The sequence below is a fragment of the Fundulus heteroclitus genome, chromosome 5 (genome assembly GCF_011125445.2).
Source record: "Fundulus heteroclitus isolate FHET01 chromosome 5, MU-UCD_Fhet_4.1, whole genome shotgun sequence".
Classification (NCBI taxonomy): domain Eukaryota; kingdom Metazoa; phylum Chordata; class Actinopteri; order Cyprinodontiformes; family Fundulidae; genus Fundulus; species Fundulus heteroclitus.
In genome coordinates, this window is record NC_046365.1 from 27,976,439 (window position 1) to 27,998,832 (window position 22,394).

At 42.9% G+C, this 22,394-nt stretch overlaps 1 protein-coding gene and 2 long non-coding RNA genes across 7 annotated transcripts in view; all 3 read right to left on the bottom strand.

Moving 5' to 3' along the window:
- Positions 1 to 570: 570 nt before the first annotated feature.
- The window catches only part of LOC118556039 (ATP-dependent 6-phosphofructokinase, platelet type-like), a 32,639-nt gene continuing 10,815 nt past the window's right edge, over positions 571 to 22,394 (bottom strand). For 3 of the 5 annotated variants that reach the window (XM_036137333.1, XM_036137334.1, XM_012869394.3), the window contains 10 exons: positions 21,758 to 21,904; positions 20,426 to 20,496; positions 20,252 to 20,339; positions 15,254 to 15,406; positions 13,012 to 13,176; positions 11,243 to 11,304; positions 4,317 to 4,428; positions 3,848 to 3,947; positions 3,631 to 3,736; positions 571 to 1,464 (listed from right to left, as the gene is read on the bottom strand). In XM_036137333.1, coding sequence (XP_035993226.1) covers positions 1,308 to 1,464; positions 3,631 to 3,736; positions 3,848 to 3,947; positions 4,317 to 4,428; positions 11,243 to 11,304; positions 13,012 to 13,176; positions 15,254 to 15,406; positions 20,252 to 20,339; positions 20,426 to 20,496; positions 21,758 to 21,904 — 1,161 coding nt within the window. In that variant the 3' untranslated portion in view covers positions 571 to 1,307. Of the gene's footprint in view, positions 1,465 to 3,630; positions 3,737 to 3,847; positions 3,948 to 4,316; positions 4,429 to 11,242; positions 11,305 to 13,011; positions 13,177 to 15,253; positions 15,407 to 18,055; positions 18,209 to 20,251; positions 20,340 to 20,425; positions 20,497 to 21,757; positions 21,905 to 22,394 lie in introns of all 5 variants that reach the window. The other 2 variants (XM_036137335.1, XM_036137336.1) reach the window with 1 other exon arrangement.
- On the bottom strand, positions 4,679 to 4,896 carry LOC118563192. The gene is made up of 2 exons (XR_004931092.1): positions 4,843 to 4,896; positions 4,679 to 4,770 (listed from the first exon to the last, which is right to left on the bottom strand). It is a non-coding gene; the product is annotated as an uncharacterized LOC118563192 (long non-coding RNA).
- On the bottom strand, positions 8,380 to 8,597 carry LOC118563193. The gene is made up of 2 exons (XR_004931093.1): positions 8,544 to 8,597; positions 8,380 to 8,471 (listed from the first exon to the last, which is right to left on the bottom strand). It is a non-coding gene; the product is annotated as an uncharacterized LOC118563193 (long non-coding RNA).

The following is a 22,394-nucleotide window of genomic DNA, read 5'->3' on the forward strand; positions in this document are numbered from 1 at the left end:
TCAATCGTTTCCTGAAGTCAAAGCAATCATCTACCCGGACAGATGCTGGTGTATCAATGCTTGCTTTACTGGCAGTATTACTGTGATTGATTGGGTCCGATCTTTCCTTGCCTTAACCCCAAAGTGTGCAGTATAGTAAGAAAGAAGTTGAGGGACCACAGACCTCCGTGCCGCGCTGCATTGATGCAGCAATTCATGCAAAAGGAGCCTCAACCAAGTACTGAGTGCGTTTTCTGTAGATTACATGGAGATACCTTTTTATAGGGCCGACATTTCACTACTAAAAATCCTTTAAAACATTTTTTTTATTATTCCAATTTCTGAGAAACTGATTTGTGTTTTCATTAAAGCCACACAAATTTGAAATGCATCACCGTTGGTGTAATTCATCCAAGTCTCAAAAACCGAGTAGCTGAAATAAATGAGCTTTACTGTCTAGTTTATCTTTACTGAATCAAGATGTATTGGGATAAAAAAAAAAAAAATCTTTGTAAAAAACAAAAAACAAAAAAAAAACACATTTTTAAGGCATGGTTCTCTCCATTTACCAAATCAACACAACACCCAGCCTTTGACACACCACAGATGGTTTATTTACTCTGCAACAGGACATCAGTCTAACACTATCAGTGTGCTGAAACACCGTAGCTACATCAGGAGCCTTCACATAAATATTCACTATAAAGGCGCACACACACACACACACTCACAAAAAGCCCAGGACGGACACAAGCGGCTAAGGCAACAACACGACACACGTACACTCTGAAGCCACCGGGGTTACAGCGTTCTGCAGTCGACATTCCTGGGTGCGCATGATTCCTCCCCGACGTTGATTTCCGTTTTTTTTTTTTTTTTTTTTAAAGCAGCCTTAGGGCGTCTGACAATAACTATGCGGTCCAAAGTGCAGGTGAAATGTGACAAAAGCCTAAATTAATCACACATTTTCCATCCTCAGCAGGCTACGTTTTGGGCACTAAATCCTAAATACAGTACATCGTGAGAAGTGCATATATTATATGTATATTCAACAACTTTGGAGATCTAAACACAACGTTAGATGTTAGATTGCTTAAAATAAATAGAGCTCTTCCTAAACCACCCTCGTGAATTTAATCTAAAAAATAGAATCCCCCCCACCCCCCGCTGAAAAGTGCCATACCATGAATCCCTTTCTGAATTTTGCTGCTATCCTCAACAATCTCTCCTAATCTACCTGCTGCCAATCAATCAGCGTGTGAGCAGCTGCCCCTGAAATGTGAAGCCGGGTTCCTGTGGGAGTAAAGCTTTGCCTTTCCGCCGGCGGTTCAGTTTCCGGCCGAGGCGTCGCTCTCTTTGGGCCGAACCCGGGTCACGTGTTCCAGCTGGCCGGCGTCGGACACGTCGTAGCTCGTCTTGTACTTGGCCAGGATCTTCATCAGAGGACGCAGCTTGAGCCACCACTGCTCCTTCGGGATCCGGTGGCTGAGAAAGAAAAAGTTGAGTTTAAGGTTTTTTCTTTTGACGTTACGTTCACCTGAGGCGCGTTTGGTCAGATGAAGACAAGGAGAACCGTTATGAAGGCAACAGGACGGGTTCAGACCAACAGTAGAAACACAGTCTTACTCCCCTTTAACCTTTCCACACTTCATTACATTTCTACTACAGAGCCCAGGAGAGCTCACTTTAAGTGATATTTTTTTTCAGGTCGTGATAATTTGTGAGCACGTTTTCTTTTAATTGAGTCCTCAAATTAATAAAACTTATTCGAGCACACATTTTAATTTATCGTGGGTGCGTTTTGGTAGATCGAGATCTCGAATATACTATAATGTGCTCATGTTTACATGTGTCAAGACAATATTGAGTGCACGTTTTACATATTGTGGCCATGTTTAAGTAGATCGTGCACACAATGTTCTATAACCATGTTCACTAAATTTTGCTCTCGTTTTAGTAAATTGTGCACTCGTTTAATAAATTGTGCCCTCGTTTTACTATGCTTAAAATGAGAGCTCAATTTAGTAAAATGAGCTCACACTATAGTTAAACGAGCGCACATTCTCTCAACATGCAAAACATTTTGCGATGACCCCTCTAGAGCTCCGTACATTTCTACACATGATGTTTTTGAAATTGAGGGGGAAAAAAACACAATACTTTGTAGAGCTATCTTGGGCTGCAGTTACAGCTGCGGAGGTGTTTTCTTCACAAGCTTTCCACGAGGAGAGAGTGAAACGTTCGCCCAGTCTTTGCGAAATGCATCAAGCTTTGTCAGGTTGGTTGGATGGAAAGCATTTGCAAAACCAATTTCCACTTCTTGTTATAGATTCTCTGTTGGATTCAGGTCTGAACTTTGACTAGGCCATACTAAGACACATACGCTTCGATATAAACCAGTCCATTCCTGCTCTGGCTGTCTGCTCAATATGCTACTGGAAGGGAACCGCCGCCCCAGGCTCAAGCCTTTTTCAGCGCTGTATTTAGTCCCATCTATCTCCCCATCATCTTTCCTGCTGAGGAAAAGCAGCCACGGCATTATTCTGCCACTTCCTTGTTTCACTTTGTGTTCAGGGAGTTTAGTTTTCTGTTAAACATGCTGTAGTTTTGCAGAATAACGAAGAAATTTTGCATCACATTTTTCTACGTGTTACATGATTTATTTTTTTTTGACATGGTTTCCCTTCAAAAATGCCGCCTTCTTTTTTATACCACTCTTCCAGGAGCGCACAACTAAAAGTTGTCCCGCCCTCCTGATTTGTGAAACTGCTGCTCCACCAGAGTTATCTACCCCTCTCTATAAATTTTCAGAAGATTAAGTAAACAGTACTTTGAGACTTGGCTATTAATTTCTACCACAACTTTATTCCTGATCAGTCTGGTGTTTTGCCTTGTTTTTAAGATGTCATTTTATGTATCTAGTGTTCTAAAAAAAAAAAAATTCTTAGGCCTTAAAAGATTCGATTAGAACAGCATTAATTAGCAGCTTTCTCCAGGAAGTGTCATTTTGTTTATAAAGAGAGATACATGTTAAAGCATCTCACACTTTTCTGGTGTTTGTAACAAAAAAAGGGAGAAAGTGTGTTATGGGTACATGTGCGGGCTCTCACCTTCAGATCATTAGGACATGCGCAGTGGCTGGAGAGCTAAATTTAAGACACAATCTCCTTTTGTTCAGTGCGAGGCAGCATCGAGCTGCAGCTCTGATCCAGCTGCAACATGACCCAACGCACACAGCAGGCAGCAGTGGGCAGTAACTAGTTACATTTACTCAGTTACATTTACCTGAGTTAAAGTTTTGAACTAAATGCACTTTTAGGAGTAGTTTTACTGCGCTGTACTTTTACTTGAGTTATATCCTTAAGATGTCTGGTTACTCTACCCACTGCAAGTAACTTCATGAATAACACTTGTTCAACTAGTAAAATATTTTCCCTGCTCGTTAATGCTAAATTGAACTAAAGTTAGGCTACAGAGCCAACTTCAAGTACCATCAAGTACTTTTGAATGTGCTCTATGTCTTTCAGATTTTTGCAGCAAGTGCTGGATGTAAAGATCTCTATCAACACAGCTGGGAAGTCCTGGACATGTTTTTCGTTTTAAATTGGACAGTATGACCAGAAAGATTAAAAAACAGAATCCCTATCTTACACAAAGTCGGTCTCCTCCCTGAGCTGCACCACAGGTTGAAAGACCATGGCTCTGCGACGCATCCCCAAAAGGCAGGCGGTGTCCTCCGAGTTGGTGAAGACTCTCCCTGCATTGAAGGAAAACATCGGCTGTTATTACCAACAACAACAAAAAAAAGACGAGATCTCACACACACTTAAGTATTCAGTATGTAGCGAATCCTTGTCGTTGGACACACCTTCTTTATAGGACTCCTTCAGCGTCCGTGAGATCCACTGTATGGCCTTCGCTGCAACCTTGGTGCCGAAGTTTCTGTCGAACGGAGACGGAGCGCCGCCCTGGCCGAGGGAAGACATTTAAATAAATGCATTTTAAATAACCGAGTAAGTGAATAAAAATAAAACTGAATTCATCAATCAGTTCATCATATCTTCCTATATATAAAGCCTTATCTAAGTTAAATTAAATTATTTCAACTGCATTTATAACCTAAGAAATCCTCTGATGAAATTCATAGTTATTGAAGATTCAATAAAACGAAAAGGTTTGTCTTTAAAACGTTATGAAAATCTCAAAAATATACTCCTGTTGGCAATTATGGATTAACATTCAAGGACGTAGTTAGAACATTAGATCAGGCTTTAAACCTCTAAACATTAATTCAGCTCACACACACAGTAATGAGCGTATTAGCATGCGAGTCCGACCTGCTGCATGTGACCCAGGATGTTCTTCCTGCAGTCGAACACGCCTCGCCCTTCCTCGGAGTACAGCTGGTAGATGAAGTCGGTGGTGAAGTTTTCGTTGCTGTTCTCGTTACTGAAACACACAACAGACGACAATCGTAACCTAAAAGGAGCCGCGGCTCATCCGGTTACGCGTGGAGGCAGATCTGTGGCACGGCACTGGGTGTGTATGTCTGCTTCTCTTTGGGTCATATCAGCAATTGGGATATTTTATGAACAATTTGTAATTATTAAAAACATCTTTTTTTTTTTTCTTTCATCAGGACTTTGTCATGGTTTTCAGATGACGAGCCCACATGCAGATACGAACGGGAGGCAAAACACAGTTTTAAGTTCTTTTATTAAAGGAAAAATAAGCAGGTTTATGGACGGACTACTGGTACACGGCTGGGTCAGAACGTCAAGGCTGGAGAGACTGTAAGAGAGAGAGCACGTGAGTTCTTCATAATGAAAGCCAGAAAAACCAACTAAGAGTTGCGCTGCTTACCATTAGGCAGGGCGGACCTAACCGGGAAGAAGTAGCGTCAGGAGATCTCTATGTGACTACTCTGATGGAGATAGGTGGCTAGTGGCTGAGGGCGGCAGATGTAGCTGGTGAGGAATCCGAGATGACCTCATCGGCAGCGGTTGACAGATGGATTGACCAGAGTGAGCACAGAACCAACAGAACCCGGGAAAGGGGGATCTCAGCCCTCGCTGGGTAATTTCCAGGAAGTATGAGGGGAGCGCCAGAGCAAAATCTGAGCCGACAGGTCTGCTGGTCTGTTTCTTCGGACGAGGCGTCAAGACAGGTGAGTGCATCCAAGCACCAAAATCTGGAGCACAGAGAGGTACAAAAATTACTCAAAAAGATGAGCAACAAAAAACTCACAAGCTGGTTTCCGAGAGTTGGGACAGAGGCCACGTCGTACCACGACTGGTTAAGGCTCCGGCGTCTTCCATCTGCCAGTGCTCTGCTTAAGAAGCCAGAGGAAGCCGCCTGCAACGAGCTGCAGGTGTGGACCACGCCTCCTCAGCCAACTAGGCACACCTGCGGAGTAGAGTTAGCAGCCAACACAGAGAATCCTGACACTACCCCCCCCTCAACGGCCGCCTCCTGGCGGCCCAGACGAAGATGTGCTGGGTTGAGTAGACCAAAAGTCTCGGATCAATTCCTCATTGGCGATGGTGGCTGCAGATACCCATGAGCGATCCTCCGAGCTGCGACCCACCCAATCCACGAGGTATTGGTAACCCCTTCCACGTCGACGGACATCTACAATCCTGGAGACGCGAGAACTCTGACTGTCCTGGGAGGGTGGAGGGGGTCCGGAAGGAGGGTAAGAATCATTGTCCAAAACAGGCTTAATCTGGGATACGTGAAAAGTGGGATGAACACGAGAGTGAGGAGGAAGACGTAAGCGGACAGTGGTGGGGTTGATGACTGTTTCTATTTCATAGGGACCTGTAAACCGGGGAGCAAGTTTCTTGGCGGATGGATTAGTCAAAACATCTCTGGATGATAACCAAACCCTCTGACCGGGGCGATAATGGGGAGCTGGTCTGCGGTGCTGGTCGGCAAACCTCTTGCTCCGCTCTGCGGTGCGAGTGAGGGCTGTAACTGTCTCTTTCCATATTTTCTGGCAGCGAGCAATATAATCGTTAACGGAGGTGAAGGGAATCCTGAGTTCGTCTGAAGGTAGGAGTGGTGGTTGATATCCTAATGCAACTTCAAAAGGTGAACGTCCCGTAGCTGAGGTGATATGAGAGTTCAGAGCATACTCTACCCAAGGCAAAAACTTGTTCCAGTCGAAAGGAGTAGATGACGTGAGGCAACGGAGGGTGGTTTCTAATTGTTGATTCATTCGTTCAGTCTGACCGTTGGTTTGAGGATGGTATCCGGAGGTGAGCGTGTAACGGGCACCCAGAGCAGAGCAAAAGTGCCGCCAGACCTGAGAAACAAACTGGGGACCCCGGTCAGAGAGAATGTCAACAGGAATTCCATGGAGCTTGAAAACATGTTTAATGAGGAGTTGGGCAGTCTGGAGAGCGTTAGGTAGCTTACGGATGGGTATGAGATGACAGGACTTGGAAAAACGGTCAACCACAGTTAAGATAGTTGACATGCCTTGGGAAACAGGGAGTCCAGTAACGAAATCAACAGCTATGTGAGACCATGGACGTTTGGGAATCGGAAGCGGATTCAATAACCCAGAAGGCGGCTGGTTAGACGACTTGTTTTGGGCGCAGACAGGACAGGCTAAAACGTAGTCTCTGACATCCTTGGTCCACGATGGCCACCAGAATCGCCGAGACACCTGAGACTGGGTTCTATAAATGCCCGGATGGGCGGAAAACTTGGCATCGTGAACCCACCGTAAAACCTCAGGACGAACAGATCGGGGAACATACTTTAATCCCGGTGGGCCCGTACCAGGATCCGGATCTAATAACAGGGCCTGATTAATCCTGTCCTCTAGGTCCCAATGCAAAGCTCCAACTGTGCATGATGGAGGAAGAATTAAATCCGGTTGTTTCTCTTGTTCCACTTGAGCAAACTGACGAGAAAGCGCATCGGGTTTAATGTTTCGAGAGCCTGGTCTGTAGGTTATGGTGAGGTTGAATCGTGAGAAGAATAATGACCAACGGGCTTGCCTAGAGTTGAGTCTGCGGGCTGTCTGCAGATAGGAGAGGTTTTTGTGATCTGTCCAAATTATGATGGGCTGCTCGGATCCCTCTAGCCAGTGCCGCCACTCCTCCAAGGCTAACTTAATAGCTAATAATTCCCGATCGCCTACATCATAATTCTGTTCAGCAGGGGACAAACGACGGGAGAAAAATGCACAAGGGTGAAGTTTATTATCTGTCTCAGACTGTTGGGAGAGGACCGCTCCTACACCGGTGTTGGAAGCATCTATTTCAAGTGTGAATTGTCTGGAAGGATCAGGGTGAACTAGTATAGGAGCCTGGGAAAAACGGGATTTAAGGGTCTTAAACGCCTCATCGGCTTCAGGACTCCAGAAAAAAGGAACCTTGGTGGAGGTAAGAGCATGTAACGGGGAAGCTACTTGACTATAGTTCCTGATAAATCGCCTATAGAAATTAGCGAACCCTAGGAACCGTTGAAGCTGTTTACGTGACTCAGGAACTGGCCACTCTGTTACCGCTCTAATCTTTTCTGGGTCTGATCTTACTTGCCCCCCCTCCAAAATAAGACCGAGAAAAGAAACTGAAGTCTGGTGAAAATCGCATTTTTCGGCTTTTACAAACAGGCGATTCTCTAGCAACCGCTGGAGAACAAGCCTAACATGTTGTTTGTGTTGATCTAGGTCACGAGAGTAAATCAGGATATCGTCTAAATAGACGAACACAAAAACATTCAAAAAAATCCCGCAGGACATAGTTCACTAATGCCTGAAACACTGCTGGGGCATTACACAAGCCAAAAGGCATTACTAGGTACTCAAAGTGACCTAACGGAGTCTTAAAAGCTGTCTTCCACTCATCCCCCTGTCTCACCCGAACCAAATGATAAGCGTTGCGCAAATCGAGCTTAGTGAAAACTTTGGCATTCTGGACTGGCTCCAGGGCTGATGATAATAGAGGAAGTGGGTATTTATTCTTGACCGTTATCTGGTTAAGCCCTCGATAATCAATACAGGGTCGAAGGGTTCCGTCCTTCTTTCCCACAAAAAAGAACCCAGCCCCTAATGGGGAAGAAGAAGGACGAATTAACCCCGTAGCCAAAGACTCACCAATGTACTTCTCCATGCTCGGAGCGTCAGAAGGCGGGGTTGCGAGACCTTGAGTGACAAGTGACGTCTTCGCGGAAGTAACTGTGTCCACTAGTAGGCTAACCTGCGCGGCTAACCTCTGAAGTTGTTCCTGAGTGGAATTCACAGCAAAACCTAACGTCTGCATCTGTTCTTGATGTGCGGCTAACTGCCGCCCGAACGTATCCGCTGGACTTTGGTGGCCGGAGCCTTCTTCTGTCATGGTTTTCAGATGACGAGCCCACATGCAGATACGAACGGGAGGCAAAACACAGTTTTAAGTTCTTTTATTAAAGGAAAAATAAGCAGGTTTATGGACGGACTACTGGTACACGGCTGGGTCAGAACGTCAAGGCTGGAGAGACTGTAAGAGAGAGAGCACGTGAGTTCTTCATAATGAAAGCCAGAAAAACCAACTAAGAGTTGCGCTGCTTACCATTAGGCAGGGCGGACCTAACCGGGAAGAAGTAGCGTCAGGAGATCTCTATGTGACTACTCTGATGGAGATAGGTGGCTAGTGGCTGAGGGCGGCAGATGTAGCTGGTGAGGAATCCGAGATGACCTCATCGGCAGCGGTTGACAGATGGATTGACCAGAGTGAGCACAGAACCAACAGAACCCGGGAAAGGGGGATCTCAGCCCTCGCTGGGTAATTTCCAGGAAGTATGAGGGGAGCGCCAGAGCAAAATCTGAGCCGACAGGTCTGCTGGTCTGTTTCTTCGGACGAGGCGTCAAGACAGGTGAGTGCATCCAAGCACCAAAATCTGGAGCACAGAGAGGTACAAAAATTACTCAAAAAGATGAGCAACAAAAAACTCACAAGCTGGTTTCCGAGAGTTGGGACAGAGGCCACGTCGTACCACGACTGGTTAAGGCTCCGGCGTCTTCCATCTGCCAGTGCTCTGCTTAAGAAGCCAGAGGAAGCCGCCTGCAACGAGCTGCAGGTGTGGACCACGCCTCCTCAGCCAACTAGGCACACCTGCGGAGTAGAGTTAGCAGCCAACACAGAGAATCCTGACAGACTTTAGTTCATGTAACGCCCGCTGCCCTTAGGGAGGTGAACCAAGAGTTTAAAAAGTAACTGTTTCCAAACCTTTCCATCACGCTGCTCCTTTTTTGTTTTCTGTCCTTATCAGATTCCAGAGAAAGCACCACAGTTGCCTAATTTTCTTTGGCTTAAGAAGCACAGAAAATCCAGTCGTTGCAACTTCCCCCACCTGTTCTGCTCACCGCTTGTCAAACGACTATAAAAAAAAAAAGCTCCTACGATTTTCCCTCGGTTAAAAGAAAGCTGATTTCATCTGTTAGGAAATTTTTCTGCACAGCAGAGACTCTGAAAGCCATGGAGTAAAATGCTCAAAGAGCACTGCACATATTTCACAAGCTACAATCTGCATGTCTGTTAATTGGTCAACAGGAGGCGCTGCCTGAGCAGATAGCCTGACTAATTCAGCAAAGAGAGGCTTGTTGTGAACACTAAAAAGGTCTTATGTTATGCACACTAAGCATTCAAAATGACTAAATTCAGCAGCAGCAATGCTCAAATTATTAGTAAATGTCATACAACAGTTGTTTAGCTGTAGTAATCCATGTGTGTAATCCCTCTGTGATTACCCCAAGTACAGAGAACCGCTGTGAGATTCTCAAACCAGCCCATGCATTGGTTCATAATCAGCTTTTATACTCAGGAGTTCCTGTTTTAACCTCCGCAGGACGACCGGTTCATTTGCTTCCGATGCCATGAATGCTTTAACGTTTCTGGAATAACGTAATAAAAGGCAGATTGTTCGACAGCAGAGGCTTTGCATTCATCTGCGTATGAAGGTGGGAGTGAAAGCTTTAGCGTGCGCCGACCACAACGTCCGCACAGACCCGTACGGGCATTGTGAAGCCTAAAGCAGCACATGAGGCATCATTAATCTGCTAAGTGTGCGATCTTTTCTCAAAAGTGAGTTCAGAAGGTCTTCCAACGTCGCTGGGTGCAAACTGTCTCTGCATCTGGGCCGCGTTGTTTAGAATGACCTACATACAGCTTGGGATTTGTAACAGGGATCTGTTCAGAGGCCTTTATTTTTATTTTTTCCATTTTGCTTTGACCAGCAGGACTCTCTGGTATTTTGATAAAGAGGGTCTTTTTTGGCTTTGTCAAGCAATTCTAGTCCAATTCTAGTTCACCAGTTTTAAAGAAAGTTAGTTTTGCATCTTGCCTGTGACTCAATCCAGAGATAAAAATGCTCAAACCTGTGTTCTGTTGAACTAATTATGTGTAGGTCCTTTTTCGGCAGCCTAATACCACTAATTATTTTTGTTGCCCTGTTGAATCAGTAAAAATCCTACATAAAACTACAGAAAATAGGATTTTAGCGCACCTACAAACCTCTTCGGATGATGCATCTCAGGTCCAGGGTCAGTTTTCTTTCTCGCTTATTATTTATAGATAGTTGGCCGTTGAAACATGGATGAACAATTTGCTCTCTGAAAGGCTGATGGTCATGCACAAGAATTGGCAAAAAGTCCAAGAATAAACATTTGAAAGACCTTCAGAAAACTATCAATGATGATTAATTACACTAGCTTGACCTAGAGGTGACTTGTGGAGGATTCAGTTGTGGTTGAAAACTTTTTTTTACATTGCGTCACTGTAAGTCAATAGCAGGAGGTAATATTGTGTTAATTTGTCTTGTTTTAAGTCCATTAATCTACAGTGTGGTCTGTTTTCCAGTCTGCAGACACACTTCCTGTCCATCGTTCTGTTTTGGGCTCTACTGTAGTGAATTAGGATGCAGGTGCAGCCTCACAATGTCACCTACAGTCTGTCCAAAACATATTACATTTGTCCCATTTCCACAGAGCTTCATCCTGCTGGGAGCCTTTTAAACACGCCGCTGCTGCTGCAGTGGACTAAAATAACCGCAATACAGAACACAGCAGAAAGTCTGGTGGGTGACTTTGAGCTTCAAAAGACTGGAAAATAACATAATAAAGGGGATTCTCCACAATGGAAAATTGTTTATGACAGTCTAAAATCTTCAAAAACACACTTTCTTGGTGTTGTTGTGTTAAATTACCTAGTCACCCAGCAGGTTGAAAACATACCAATCTTTCATTGAACGAATGAAAAAGGGCGAAACTCACCGCAGCACCAGGCCTCTCTGGATGCTCGTCTTCATTTTCTGCGTCAGATGCTCGACGTTGGCCTGCAAATGAAGCGTTAAAGTGAACGCCTGCAGACTACAACCTGCACAGGCAGCTTCAACTCTCAGACTCCTCGGTGCGCTTTCTCCACCTGACACAGAGGCGCAGTGCGACAAATGCACCACCAGGGGGCGCCGCATCCACACTTGTACCATCTCTGAGATAATAACGTAAGTGTAAGGCTTCTTTGGGTGTTTTAGGGTCCTTTGGGCGTTCATGTGTATAATTCTGATCACCATTGCACCTGAATGACATTATTAGAAAGGTTAAAGGGGTTTTAATTATCTGGACACAGTTTTATTAGGTCAAATATCATCATTTATGATGTTTTAAAGTAAAACAAAAAAAACATCTTACGGCTTTTGCTGCTTTTACTTGATTTATATAATTTGTTGGCTGTTGGTTTTGTGCTCATTTTTTGTACAGCATATTGTTCAACTCTTGTTGTTTTAAATACTGTTTGCCTTTCTCCCATCAGGTAAACGCTTCAGAAGCCTCAAAGCCAAAACAAATAAGCTTAGAAACAGCTTCTTCCCAAGAGCTGTGAGGACAATCGCCCCCTGATGGGAGACTGCAGACCAACGCTTTAAAATCACCCTGTGGTTACTGGCCCATTATACCTTCCAATCACCTTAATGTTACTGCCTACCTGCACACTATCATCTCAGGACATCTAAATGCACATTTCTGTAAACGAAGCCTCAAATCATCATTGCCCAATAAGCACCTTATTACCTCATTTTCTGTTATGTGCGACTCAGGAACGACAACCAATTCAAATGACTTCTGAATAACCTTTTCTTTTTTTTAATTTCCGTTGAACGCTACAAAAAAAAAAAAAACTGTAACCCTTGTTCATTGCCTGCAGGCTTGCTCATTATGTGAACCAGAGGAGAAATGTCGCCGCGGTGACAAAAAAGACTCTTTGAATCTTTGAATCTATGCAAGGAACGGTATGTTCTGATCCTGCTGTACATACCATTCCTCCTGTAGGCCACATACCGCTCTCCTTTACATCGCTGTGCTTGTTGGTGCCGTTGTCTATACCGGTCTACGTTAGATACTGTTCCAATTTTTGCTCTGTTTGTCCCTACGCTGCCCCTATTTTTAACAACACCACACTGTTGTCTGCTATAGACAAAGTCAAAGTGATTGAAAGCAATTTTTTTATATAATTTACTTAGAAACCTCTGTGAAAAGTATCTCTAACTCCTCATGTAACCTTTAATTTTTCATTAACGCCTTAAAAACGTATCCCAAATAACCCTACCAATCACTGTACCAATCTTAGATGCTTGCACCTTCAAATAACACAGTTTGAAAACAAAAAGTGCAACTTATTGGATCTGAATCGGACATTCTTATCAGGTAAAGTGAATTTTAAATTTTAAATTTTTTGGGACAATGTAACGGTGACAGCAAACACAGACAGTTCCTGCCGTCTCTAATCCTCTAAAGGGATCTGACTGTTATGGAATGAATGATGCAGCTCAGAGGTTATTAATAAGTTCCCGCCTGTGTGCGCGCCTCTAATCTGGCACACGCCTGACACATCCTGGCTGCAGCCGCCAGGCAGCAAGACGCACGTTGAGCCGAAGTCTCAGACGAGAAGTTGCTGTGAAGCGTCGGCGTGATGTTTCAAGCAAGTTCAAACGTGTCACAGTCGATATGCAAACGTACATTTGTGTTCCGGTTCATTTGAATCTGACCTGCAGGTCACGGATGTCGAACGGCTCCTCGTAGATGTAGACCGTGTCGGCCCCCGCCGCCAGACCGCCCACGGTGGCCAGGTAGCCGCAGTAGCCGCCCATCGTCTCGATGATGAAGACCCGCCGCTTGGTGCCACTGGCAGACTGCTTGATGCGGTCGCAGGTCTGATTCATACAGAGGTTAGGCCGTATTACAGAAGCGCCACATTTCCGTCTCTGTTCGGGCATGCAGCTGCAGAGAAGACACTTTAAAGCAGAGCTGAAACGAGTCCAACGGGATCATTCCAGGCGCTGTTCAGAAAATATGACGGGGATAATGATCATTCCTCAAGCCAATTAAAGTTTTCAGTTCAGGGAATCTTCAACTGTAGGAAAAAGGGACATAACCTATGGGATAAATGTAATAAATGTGTTTAATAGACTAAAAATGGGTAAAAATAGGCAGCAGCTCTGCTTTAGAGTAGATAAAATCCCTGCAGGTCGTTATGAGTGACAGAGATCCACAGGTCGATCCATAGGTTGCCCTGTGAACAACAAGAGCTTTGTGTTTCTGTGTTTCCAATCCATTATAAATACGTCTAAAAACAATAGTTAATCCAAATCAGGGAGGGCCTAAAGCTTGAAAACAACTTAAAATGGCATTGATTAGTTTTATCTTAAAACCTTTCCACCTTAAGCAACCCCAGTCAATCTCAGATTGAAGCACAGCGACTTGAATATGGGATTGTTTCTAAAATAGCAAATATTTAAAGAGGAGAGAATCTGTTAATCATAAAAAGCTTAGACACCTTCTAAGTCGACCTGTGCGTCTCGCTCTCATTGGACGAGTGAAGTCAGCCGGACCAGAACACTTTCAGTGGGCCGTTTACTTTATCTGCACAAGGTCTTGGCGCTCACCGAACCGTCCTACCGGCAAACTTCAACCCGTCAACGACCAGACGTAGAGCACATAAGCAACGACACCGTGAACGGTTACAGTGCAGTATAAATCACACGCAGTCTTTTAACATGCGAGCAGTCTCTGTCCAAACAGCATCATGGGTACTCACAAGCTTGGATCGTACTTCTGTTTGTCCGGTCTTATCTGAAGTAGACCTGTAGACCTGTTACCAGCTTAATTCTGGCTTTCTCTTCTTGCCTTGAAGCTGTATTGCATGTTTAAGGTGGTTGTACATGAAAAGCTTAAGAATCCCCATTTAAATTCTACGAAATGCTTTTGATTATGTAATTCTTCACTAAAAAACGTTTTGCACTTTTGTTGGTCTGAACAGGGCAGAGACTTAAGAATCCTTCCAGGTATAAATCTCTAATGGAGACAGCGATGATAAAACTGCATTCTGGGGCTGGGCAATATGTCGAGATCTTAAAAGTAGCTCGATTTTTTTAAGGGATATAAAATGAAACTATATCATATATATTTAGATGGTCTACACTATGTTGCGTTGTGTTATACTTTTCTGTATTCCAGGAGGCTATTTTTCAGCTGTTTCTCATATTTATCTACAGCTGTTTGTTAAAAAAATGTGCCTGTGAGACATTTGGGGCTAAAGCTGTGATTCAGAGACGCATTTTTTTTTAATTACTTTATGGAAAACAAAAAAACATATCCCGATAAATATCATATATCAGCATTCAGCCTAAAAATATGGAGGTATTACTTTTTGCCCAGCCCTACTTCATTCCCAGTGGACAGTTTCCGACAAACTCTCTTTTCTCTTCAGCACAAATAAGTAAACACATTTATGTGAATTGGTTTTAAATCTGAACACGGTTGGTGTGTTGCAGAGCCAGAGCCACAATTATCGCGTCTTGGATTCTCATTGTAACCTTAAAGGCCATCAAAATTCGTCCTAGTTAGTTTATTTTTAGTTTGTTTTATTTTTCCCTGAATGAACATTCCTAACTAAACAAGCCTGAGTTCTGTTGCGCCACTGTTTTAAATGTCTGTCACTGTGGTGGCACTAAGGTACTTGTTATAAAAGCTTTGAGAAGCTCTGGGCTGAAATATGAATATATATTATTTGGGACTGGATAATCCGCTTCACATTTTGTCACAGTTATGAGAAAGTTCCAATAATTCCTTGGTCTGAGAAGTGTTTGGCTAATAATCTTACCAATTACAGGATTATTCTAGCAACAATGGGAAACATTAAAGTAGTTTACAATTCTATTTCTGTCTAAATTGATTACACCCCCCTCACACCCCCAACCCATCAGGTCCATATTTGTCTTTGGCCCTTACCTCCACGATGGCGTTGAGCGACGTGTCGGCTCCCAGGCTGTGGTCGGTGCCTGGCACATTGTTACTAATGGTGGCAGGCAGTATGCACATGGGGATGCAAAACTCCTGGTAGTGGGCCCGGGCTTCGTACAGCTCCAGCAGGGACTCAAAGGCCTGATGGTGGTGGCCATAACATGCAGTTAGACCGGTGATGGGGGAGGGTTGGGGGCTACATCTCTATGTGTCCTCTGTACATGCTGGATCACGGTGCCGCGAGGCTCCCTCATCCTGTATCCTTTATTTCTGCTGTGTTGAGTTTAAACTGAACTCTGTTTTGTTCACAAAGCACGCTGAACCAAAACCCCTTCAGTGTTTTATGCTAACCAGAAGGGGAGCGCCACTTTTTTTTTTTTTTTTAAAAGGCAAAAGAAAGTGAAGGATACATGAATGAGGCAGCTTCTTCACTTTAACTGGCACCATGAACATTGAGCTCTGTAATGTGTGGGCTGCTTAGCTGGCTCTCTCCAGGACATCCGGGACGGGGCTTTGGCTTCTCATTGGCTGAGATCGGGGACGGATTGGGGTGCAGGGGAAGGGACCTCCGCGGCTCACAAGTCGCGGCGCTGACGCAACGAGATAAAGAGCGAGGTGGGACCGCAGAGGCTCTGAGCGCTGTCTCCGTTTATACCCGTCCGGCAGGGAGTCTTGAAACGATAAGCATCGACAGGCTTGACTTTAACGTGCCTTGCAGAGGAAACTTACGGTCTCTGTGTCGTTTGGAGGAGAAATCGGGACACCCTGGATGAGGCGACTCATTGGCTGCTTTTCCACACACAAACAGCGAACTGCACTGGCACAACACAGTGAGACGCGTGCCACACACATGCAACAAGTCACTGCGTGCTCTGACACTTACCGGGGACCTCTGCAGACCAGCTCGCCTCCAGCAACCAGCAGCAGTACAGCGTTTTCTAACAAACAAGCTCCAATTTGGCTTAATTAAACTTTTTCTTAATGTGTGCGGTACTATTTTCTATCTATTATCATTGATTAAGGTATTTTCTATGTAAGAGCAGAGCTGTTTCTTCCATTAAGGTCAGTCAAGGTTAAGGGCCTATAGCTAAAGGTTAAATGGAAGGTCTGCCATGTTTACTGTATATTTTTCCAGATACTTCAGCTGTGATCCATTTTTAGCAGCCAGTCAGTAAAGAGGGAGGACTGGAGGGTCCTACGCTCCTTCTGTGATTCAAATTCACTGCATAACGACAAAAACTATGGCGGGCCACAAGTAATATGGTAGCCCTGATAAATAATTCATACTTAATAATGTTTGGCCAAGTACACCTGGCTCAGTCTGGTTGGTTTGTCTCCAAGTAATCATGCATAATTAATGGTCCATGACATAAAATTGATATAGCATTGCATTGAAAAGCTACTACTTGTCGATGTTTTCATTTATTATTTTTGCTTTAACATTTTTGTCTTATTTAAACCCCTTTATAGACAGATGGGTAATTTATATTGTTCTTTCCAGCTCAAATGAGCAGAGCAGTGATAATGTTTCTATTTAAGCTGGATTTAACCAAAGCCACTAACTGACAATTGCTTATTTACAGTGAGAGCGTTCAAAGGTTTAATAGCTTCAAAAGAACTTCAACTTTATTGGCCTTTAAATGGCCTTATTTTAAATCAAAACAAAAATCTGGAAATGTATTAAGGTGGTAAAACCTCCTTGACTACTTTATACGGTCTAAGTTTGAGATGTAGCTAAATTTGCCTCTTCAGAGCATTACAGAAGGAAAAGTCAGAACTTATCAAAGTGCTTTCTTCCACATAGAAAGTACTCATGGCTCAGTGTCTCTGTGTTTAGCTCTGTTCCTGTCCTGGGCAGCACTTTTCATGGTGGTTTTGTTGAAGCTAACTCTATTTACTCTTTGTTTTTCATTCTGATAGAAAGTACTCCTGGCTCAGTGCTTTTCTGTTTAGCTGTTTTTTTTTTCTTCTTCCCCACAAAACCATTGACTGAGCTATTTACATATATACTTACATATATTTTATATATACATGTTTTTGTAAAGGGCTTTGCTCAGCTGTCAAGTTGTTTTTAAAGTGCTATAGAAGTAAAGTGGTTTGCTATGCTATGCTATGCTATTGCAAAGACAAGTATCAAATAACCGACATAACATTAACAACTAAGTTTGAATAAATTGTCTTATAATTAACTTCAAATTTAACTGTGTGTGGGGGGGATATGAATCTGAATATACGTGAATGATTGTAATTGAATGAAATGGATTGATGTGAATTGTATTTGAATTAAATTTGATTGAACTATATTGGAAATGCTTTGGACCATTAGTTGTTTTTGTGGATATATTCTGTATAAATTGAGCTGAACTGAATTCCACCAAGTCCATAATTAGGTCGCTACCTGAGATGGGTGTAAACTCCATAATTATCCTTTATCCTGAAACGTAAACCCAAAAAACAAGTTCTACTGCTAAGTCTACTCCTTGGTAATCTGGCATCTTTTATCATTTTATTTTCTATATACACTGGTCTGACTTGTATCTAAACAATTAACTCATGTCTTTAAGACGGTCATTTAAAAAGATTTTAACTATCCAAAATGTTGTGCTGTGATTGCATTTTCACTTGATCTCGATTCCAAACGTAAAACATCACGTCTGCATGTACTGGCCAAATAAAGTCCACTTTCTGCTTGGCTATACTCGGACGCCAGCTGGTAGTCAGAAGAATCCCAAACTCTTATCGACCGTTCGCCGTTTGACCGACACATGGACAAACACATGCCACACTTACATCAGTGATGGCATTCAGAGCTGTGTCTGAGCCAATGCTGAGATCTGAACCAGGTATGTTATTGGAGACTGTGGCCGGGATCATAACCATGGGCACGCAGAACTCGGCATATTGGTCCCGTGCCGACGACAGTTCCAGCAATCCAACGTAAGCCTGCAGCGTGGAGATCAGGCAGCATCTTATTGGTCGGTAGAGAGGTGAGGCTTAACGCTGAGATATTAACATAGGCAGAATGGGAGCGAGGACACAGAAAAGCTCTTAGGTAAGAAAAAGTCCGAGTGGGAAGCAGCTGCAGCACCAGCAAGATCCGAAGGAAGGTTTTCCACTTCAGCTAAACTGGTCTGGGTCGACATAAAACTCTTCTTCTTGGGAATAATACAGCCTGTGGACCTTAAACGGAGGGAATACTATAACAAGAGAGTTTGTTTATTTACAGATCACAGCGGTCTAATACAATTTGTGTCCAAACATGCTCACATCTTCTGGTCTGTGATGTGAAAATTAAATGGCTGGGGAGATAGAAACTCGTGATGAATGTGGCTTACATCCAAACAGGGAGGGAGGGAGTATAACGAGGAGGGGCCTGATGGCTGATGGGAGAAATGCGGTGGGAAAAATGACAGGCCCTCTTGGGAATAAAACAAAGTACAGCCGTACGAGCGTAGTGGAGGGAGAAGCCAAAGGGAGAGAGCCAAGCCAATCACAACAGACATCAGACATGCACAGGAAGCTGATGTTGCTAGTTGCACAAAAAAAGAGACAAAGATGAAAAAACAACTATAGCTTTTCCTTTATTGGCAAGGCTGCAATAACCCTTTAGGGGACACTTGATCGTTTTGTATCCAATATCTCATGTGGATCCAATAAAAAGGCTGTTTATTGTAGCAAGAAGTTGCCACTACGGGCAAAAAAGGCATTGCAGCTTGACCAATAAACAATACACATACAGAACTGTGCAAAATATATGTATCTAAATTCTTTAAAAGTTACTTTCAGGACACCAGATTTCTCCAAAGGATTTTAAATGGTCTCAGTATTTTTGCACAGTATTGTATTCCAACTACAGGCTGGACCAAAAAGATGTATATCAACTATTGCTGTTTAAAAAAAGGGGAAGAAGTCAAGACATGTTTTTACTAGCTGGAATGTTAGATGGAGAGAGCTGGTGGAAGAAGCAAAAAAACAAACAAAAAACAAAACAAAACTACAACTCAAAAAAGCCTTGAAAATAAAGAACAGTTCTCCAGTGGATCTAAAAAGTGTACAGACCCTGTTTAAAATGTTAGGTTTGAAAGAAAATAAATTATGTCTTTAATGTGACGTATATCCACATAAAGAAATGTAAGTAAAGAACAAAAGCCATCCATTAGTGGTCAGGTAGGCTGTCATGAAGTCGCTACTCAACATGAATCAGCAATCTCCCATATTCTTCATATGTCTGAACCAAAGAGCAGCGATGCAAAACAGAAGACTTCAAAAGAAAAACATCTCCAAAAATCCTGTTAGAGAATTTTTGAGATGACAAACCCTGACCTGTATCACACAGTTGGTACTATAGTACTGTTGCCTTGCATGCAGGAGGTTGTGGGTTCAAAACCCAGCCTGAATGCTTTCTGCATGGAGTTTACATGTTCTCTCTGGGTACTTTGACTTCCTCCCACAGTCCACGAACATGACTGTTAGGTTAATTGTTCTCTTGTAAATGTTTTTTATAATTTTTTTGGCCACAACAGTCTTTATCTAGCAAAGAAATTGCACATGCATGGTAGTGGCGGCACCATGCTCTGGGTTTCCTCTTCTTCATATTTTTGTTCCACTCTAACAGAATTCTTTCTTTTCTACATAAGTTTACATGAAAAATATTTGTCTTATAAAATGTATAAAATGCTTAGATAGTATTGTATATATTTTTTTATGTCTGAGATGCCTGCCATTGCAGCAGGGCCGTGTACGCTTTTGAGATCCACTGTGAAATATAAGACAGCAGCAGGGCTGAGTGATGACAGGGCACAATGCGGCTCATGAGTAAAATCACAAACATCACTAGCTGACTAAAACATTAATATAAAAGAACACAATGAGATTCTCAAAGTTTTACCAATACTTTTTATAATATTTTAAAATACTCAAATATAAAACACTGTAAGGTGTTGATAAAAAGACGACATCCTGTACTAAATTAAAAAAACAACGTACCTCAAATCCTCCAATAACAAGTAAAGCACTGATGTTATGGATCCTCATCTGCTCAGCAATTTTATCCAGATGTTTTGCTGGAAGAGTCCTGATGGGCAACAGGAGATATTTGCTTTATTTAGACCTTTGTTTTGATAGGACATAAGACACTGACCGAATTGTATTTGTGTTTACCTTTTTGTGCCCAGCAGGGACCCTCCTTGGCCAGTCCAACCCCCAACATCTCCCCATTTGATCTCCTTGATCTGAGAATAAGTTTAAAACAAAAGAAGTTGCTCAGATGTTCCTAAAAGGTTGTAAATAGAAACGGATTTCCAGTGAATCGTTTACGTGTCACGATTACATCAACACAAAATTCCCTTTTAAAGGTTGCCGACCACCAAACAATGAACTTTTGAAACATAATAGGGTCTGCTGTATTAACAGAGATAATTTTTATTTTCAATGCAGCACCCCAGTTATATATATATATATTCATTTATAATTGTTGTATGAACCAAAAACACATATATCACTAAGCTAAAACAGCCTTCATAGTCTAGGTTGTAGAAAGTATACATATTAATGCTTTGAGTATATTTAAAAGCAACACACCATTTTCTGCCCTGTACTCTTCATCTAGATTGAAAGTATGCAGTTTTACCAAAAAAAAAAGCTGCTCTTCACCATATTCTGTGTCCTAGGTTTTACTCAGAGATCACTGCTTCACTTTCCAATCATGTCTAATCTTCCTCTGTGACCTCAGAGAGTAATCACTTCCATCATGTTACCGCGGCTCCGCTGGGTTATCCGGACACGTGAGGGAGTGTGTTTGCCAGCGGTCAGCAGAGCATGCTGGAGACCGGTTCTTTGCATGAATGGCGTTGCTGCTGGGGGACGTTCAGTAATTGGCTTACAGTAAGCAGAACTGTTTACAGGACGCTCTTGTTGTTGTCGGTGTGGCCATTAGGGCTCGGAGGTGGGGGTTAGTGACATTTCACTTATTTCCTACGTCTGGGCTCAGCCAAGTTGATTTATCAGTACACCTGGGAATGCTACGTGTAGCTGGAATTTTATAGTTGTCATGATGCTTCAAGTTGCTTTTTAAACTTTGACTTTTTTATTTGTACGTCGGTAGCTCACTCTGGTTGCATACGAGGTTTTTATGAAAGATTATCACGTCCTGCTGGTGTATTAGTTGTCATTTTGGTGTTTTATGCTTTATTTTTGCTCAGTTTGTTTACGATTTTAACGGAAGTACATCCTGCCAGGGGTTAAAACAAGGAAGCGGCTAATGGCTATTAGCATCTCCCAAAATGTACTTGTGAAACTGGTCAGGTGTTGAAAATCAGCAAAAACTGGAGAAGTATAAAATGGCATAAAACTTCCCAAAAGCGCAGTCTAGTTTTAGGTTTCTCTGATTTCATTTGTTACTCATCGTATATATATTATATAATTTTGTATAAATGTCATTGTGTAGGGTGCAAGTTCTACAATGATAATAAAAAAGTGAACTTTCTGACTTACCTGTCCCTTGTAGAACCCCTCAAAGCCGTCGTTGACAGCAAACATTCTGTGGCCTTCTGTAATTCCCACCCTGACAGCAGAACGCACGGCGGCATTCATACCTGCAGCCGGGGCACCGACGTTCATCACCGCCACGTTAAAGGAGCTCTGAGGACGACGGAGGGCAGATGGTTCACACAAAGAACCCTGAAAGGTGCTAAATATGCAGCTGATGATGCAGAATCTGGTTGCTGTGCATATGCTAAGGCTGTATGCTCTAACACCAAGCAGTGGCATATTTTTTGTTGTCAGATGCGTTCATTTCACATTTAGTGTCTGAACATAGCATATATACAGTGAACCTCAGCATTGAAAACATTTGAGGAAATGAAATCATTCTTGAAGTAGAGTCTTGCATGCAAGAAGCCGCATGCTTCTGAAAGATGCAGAGAAGCAGCAACCTCTGCCTTCTCGTGAAAAGCTCTGGAAATACAGGCTTATTTAGGCTAATAGTAATTTCTGGCTTTGAGCAGAAAACAGATTTCTAAGACTGATTTGAATCTTGGACAACAGACACTTTCAAAAATAAAATCAATTATAAAAACAGGAAACAGCAGGCAGCTTCTGGCAGCTTTAATCAATCAGAATAGACTTTAAT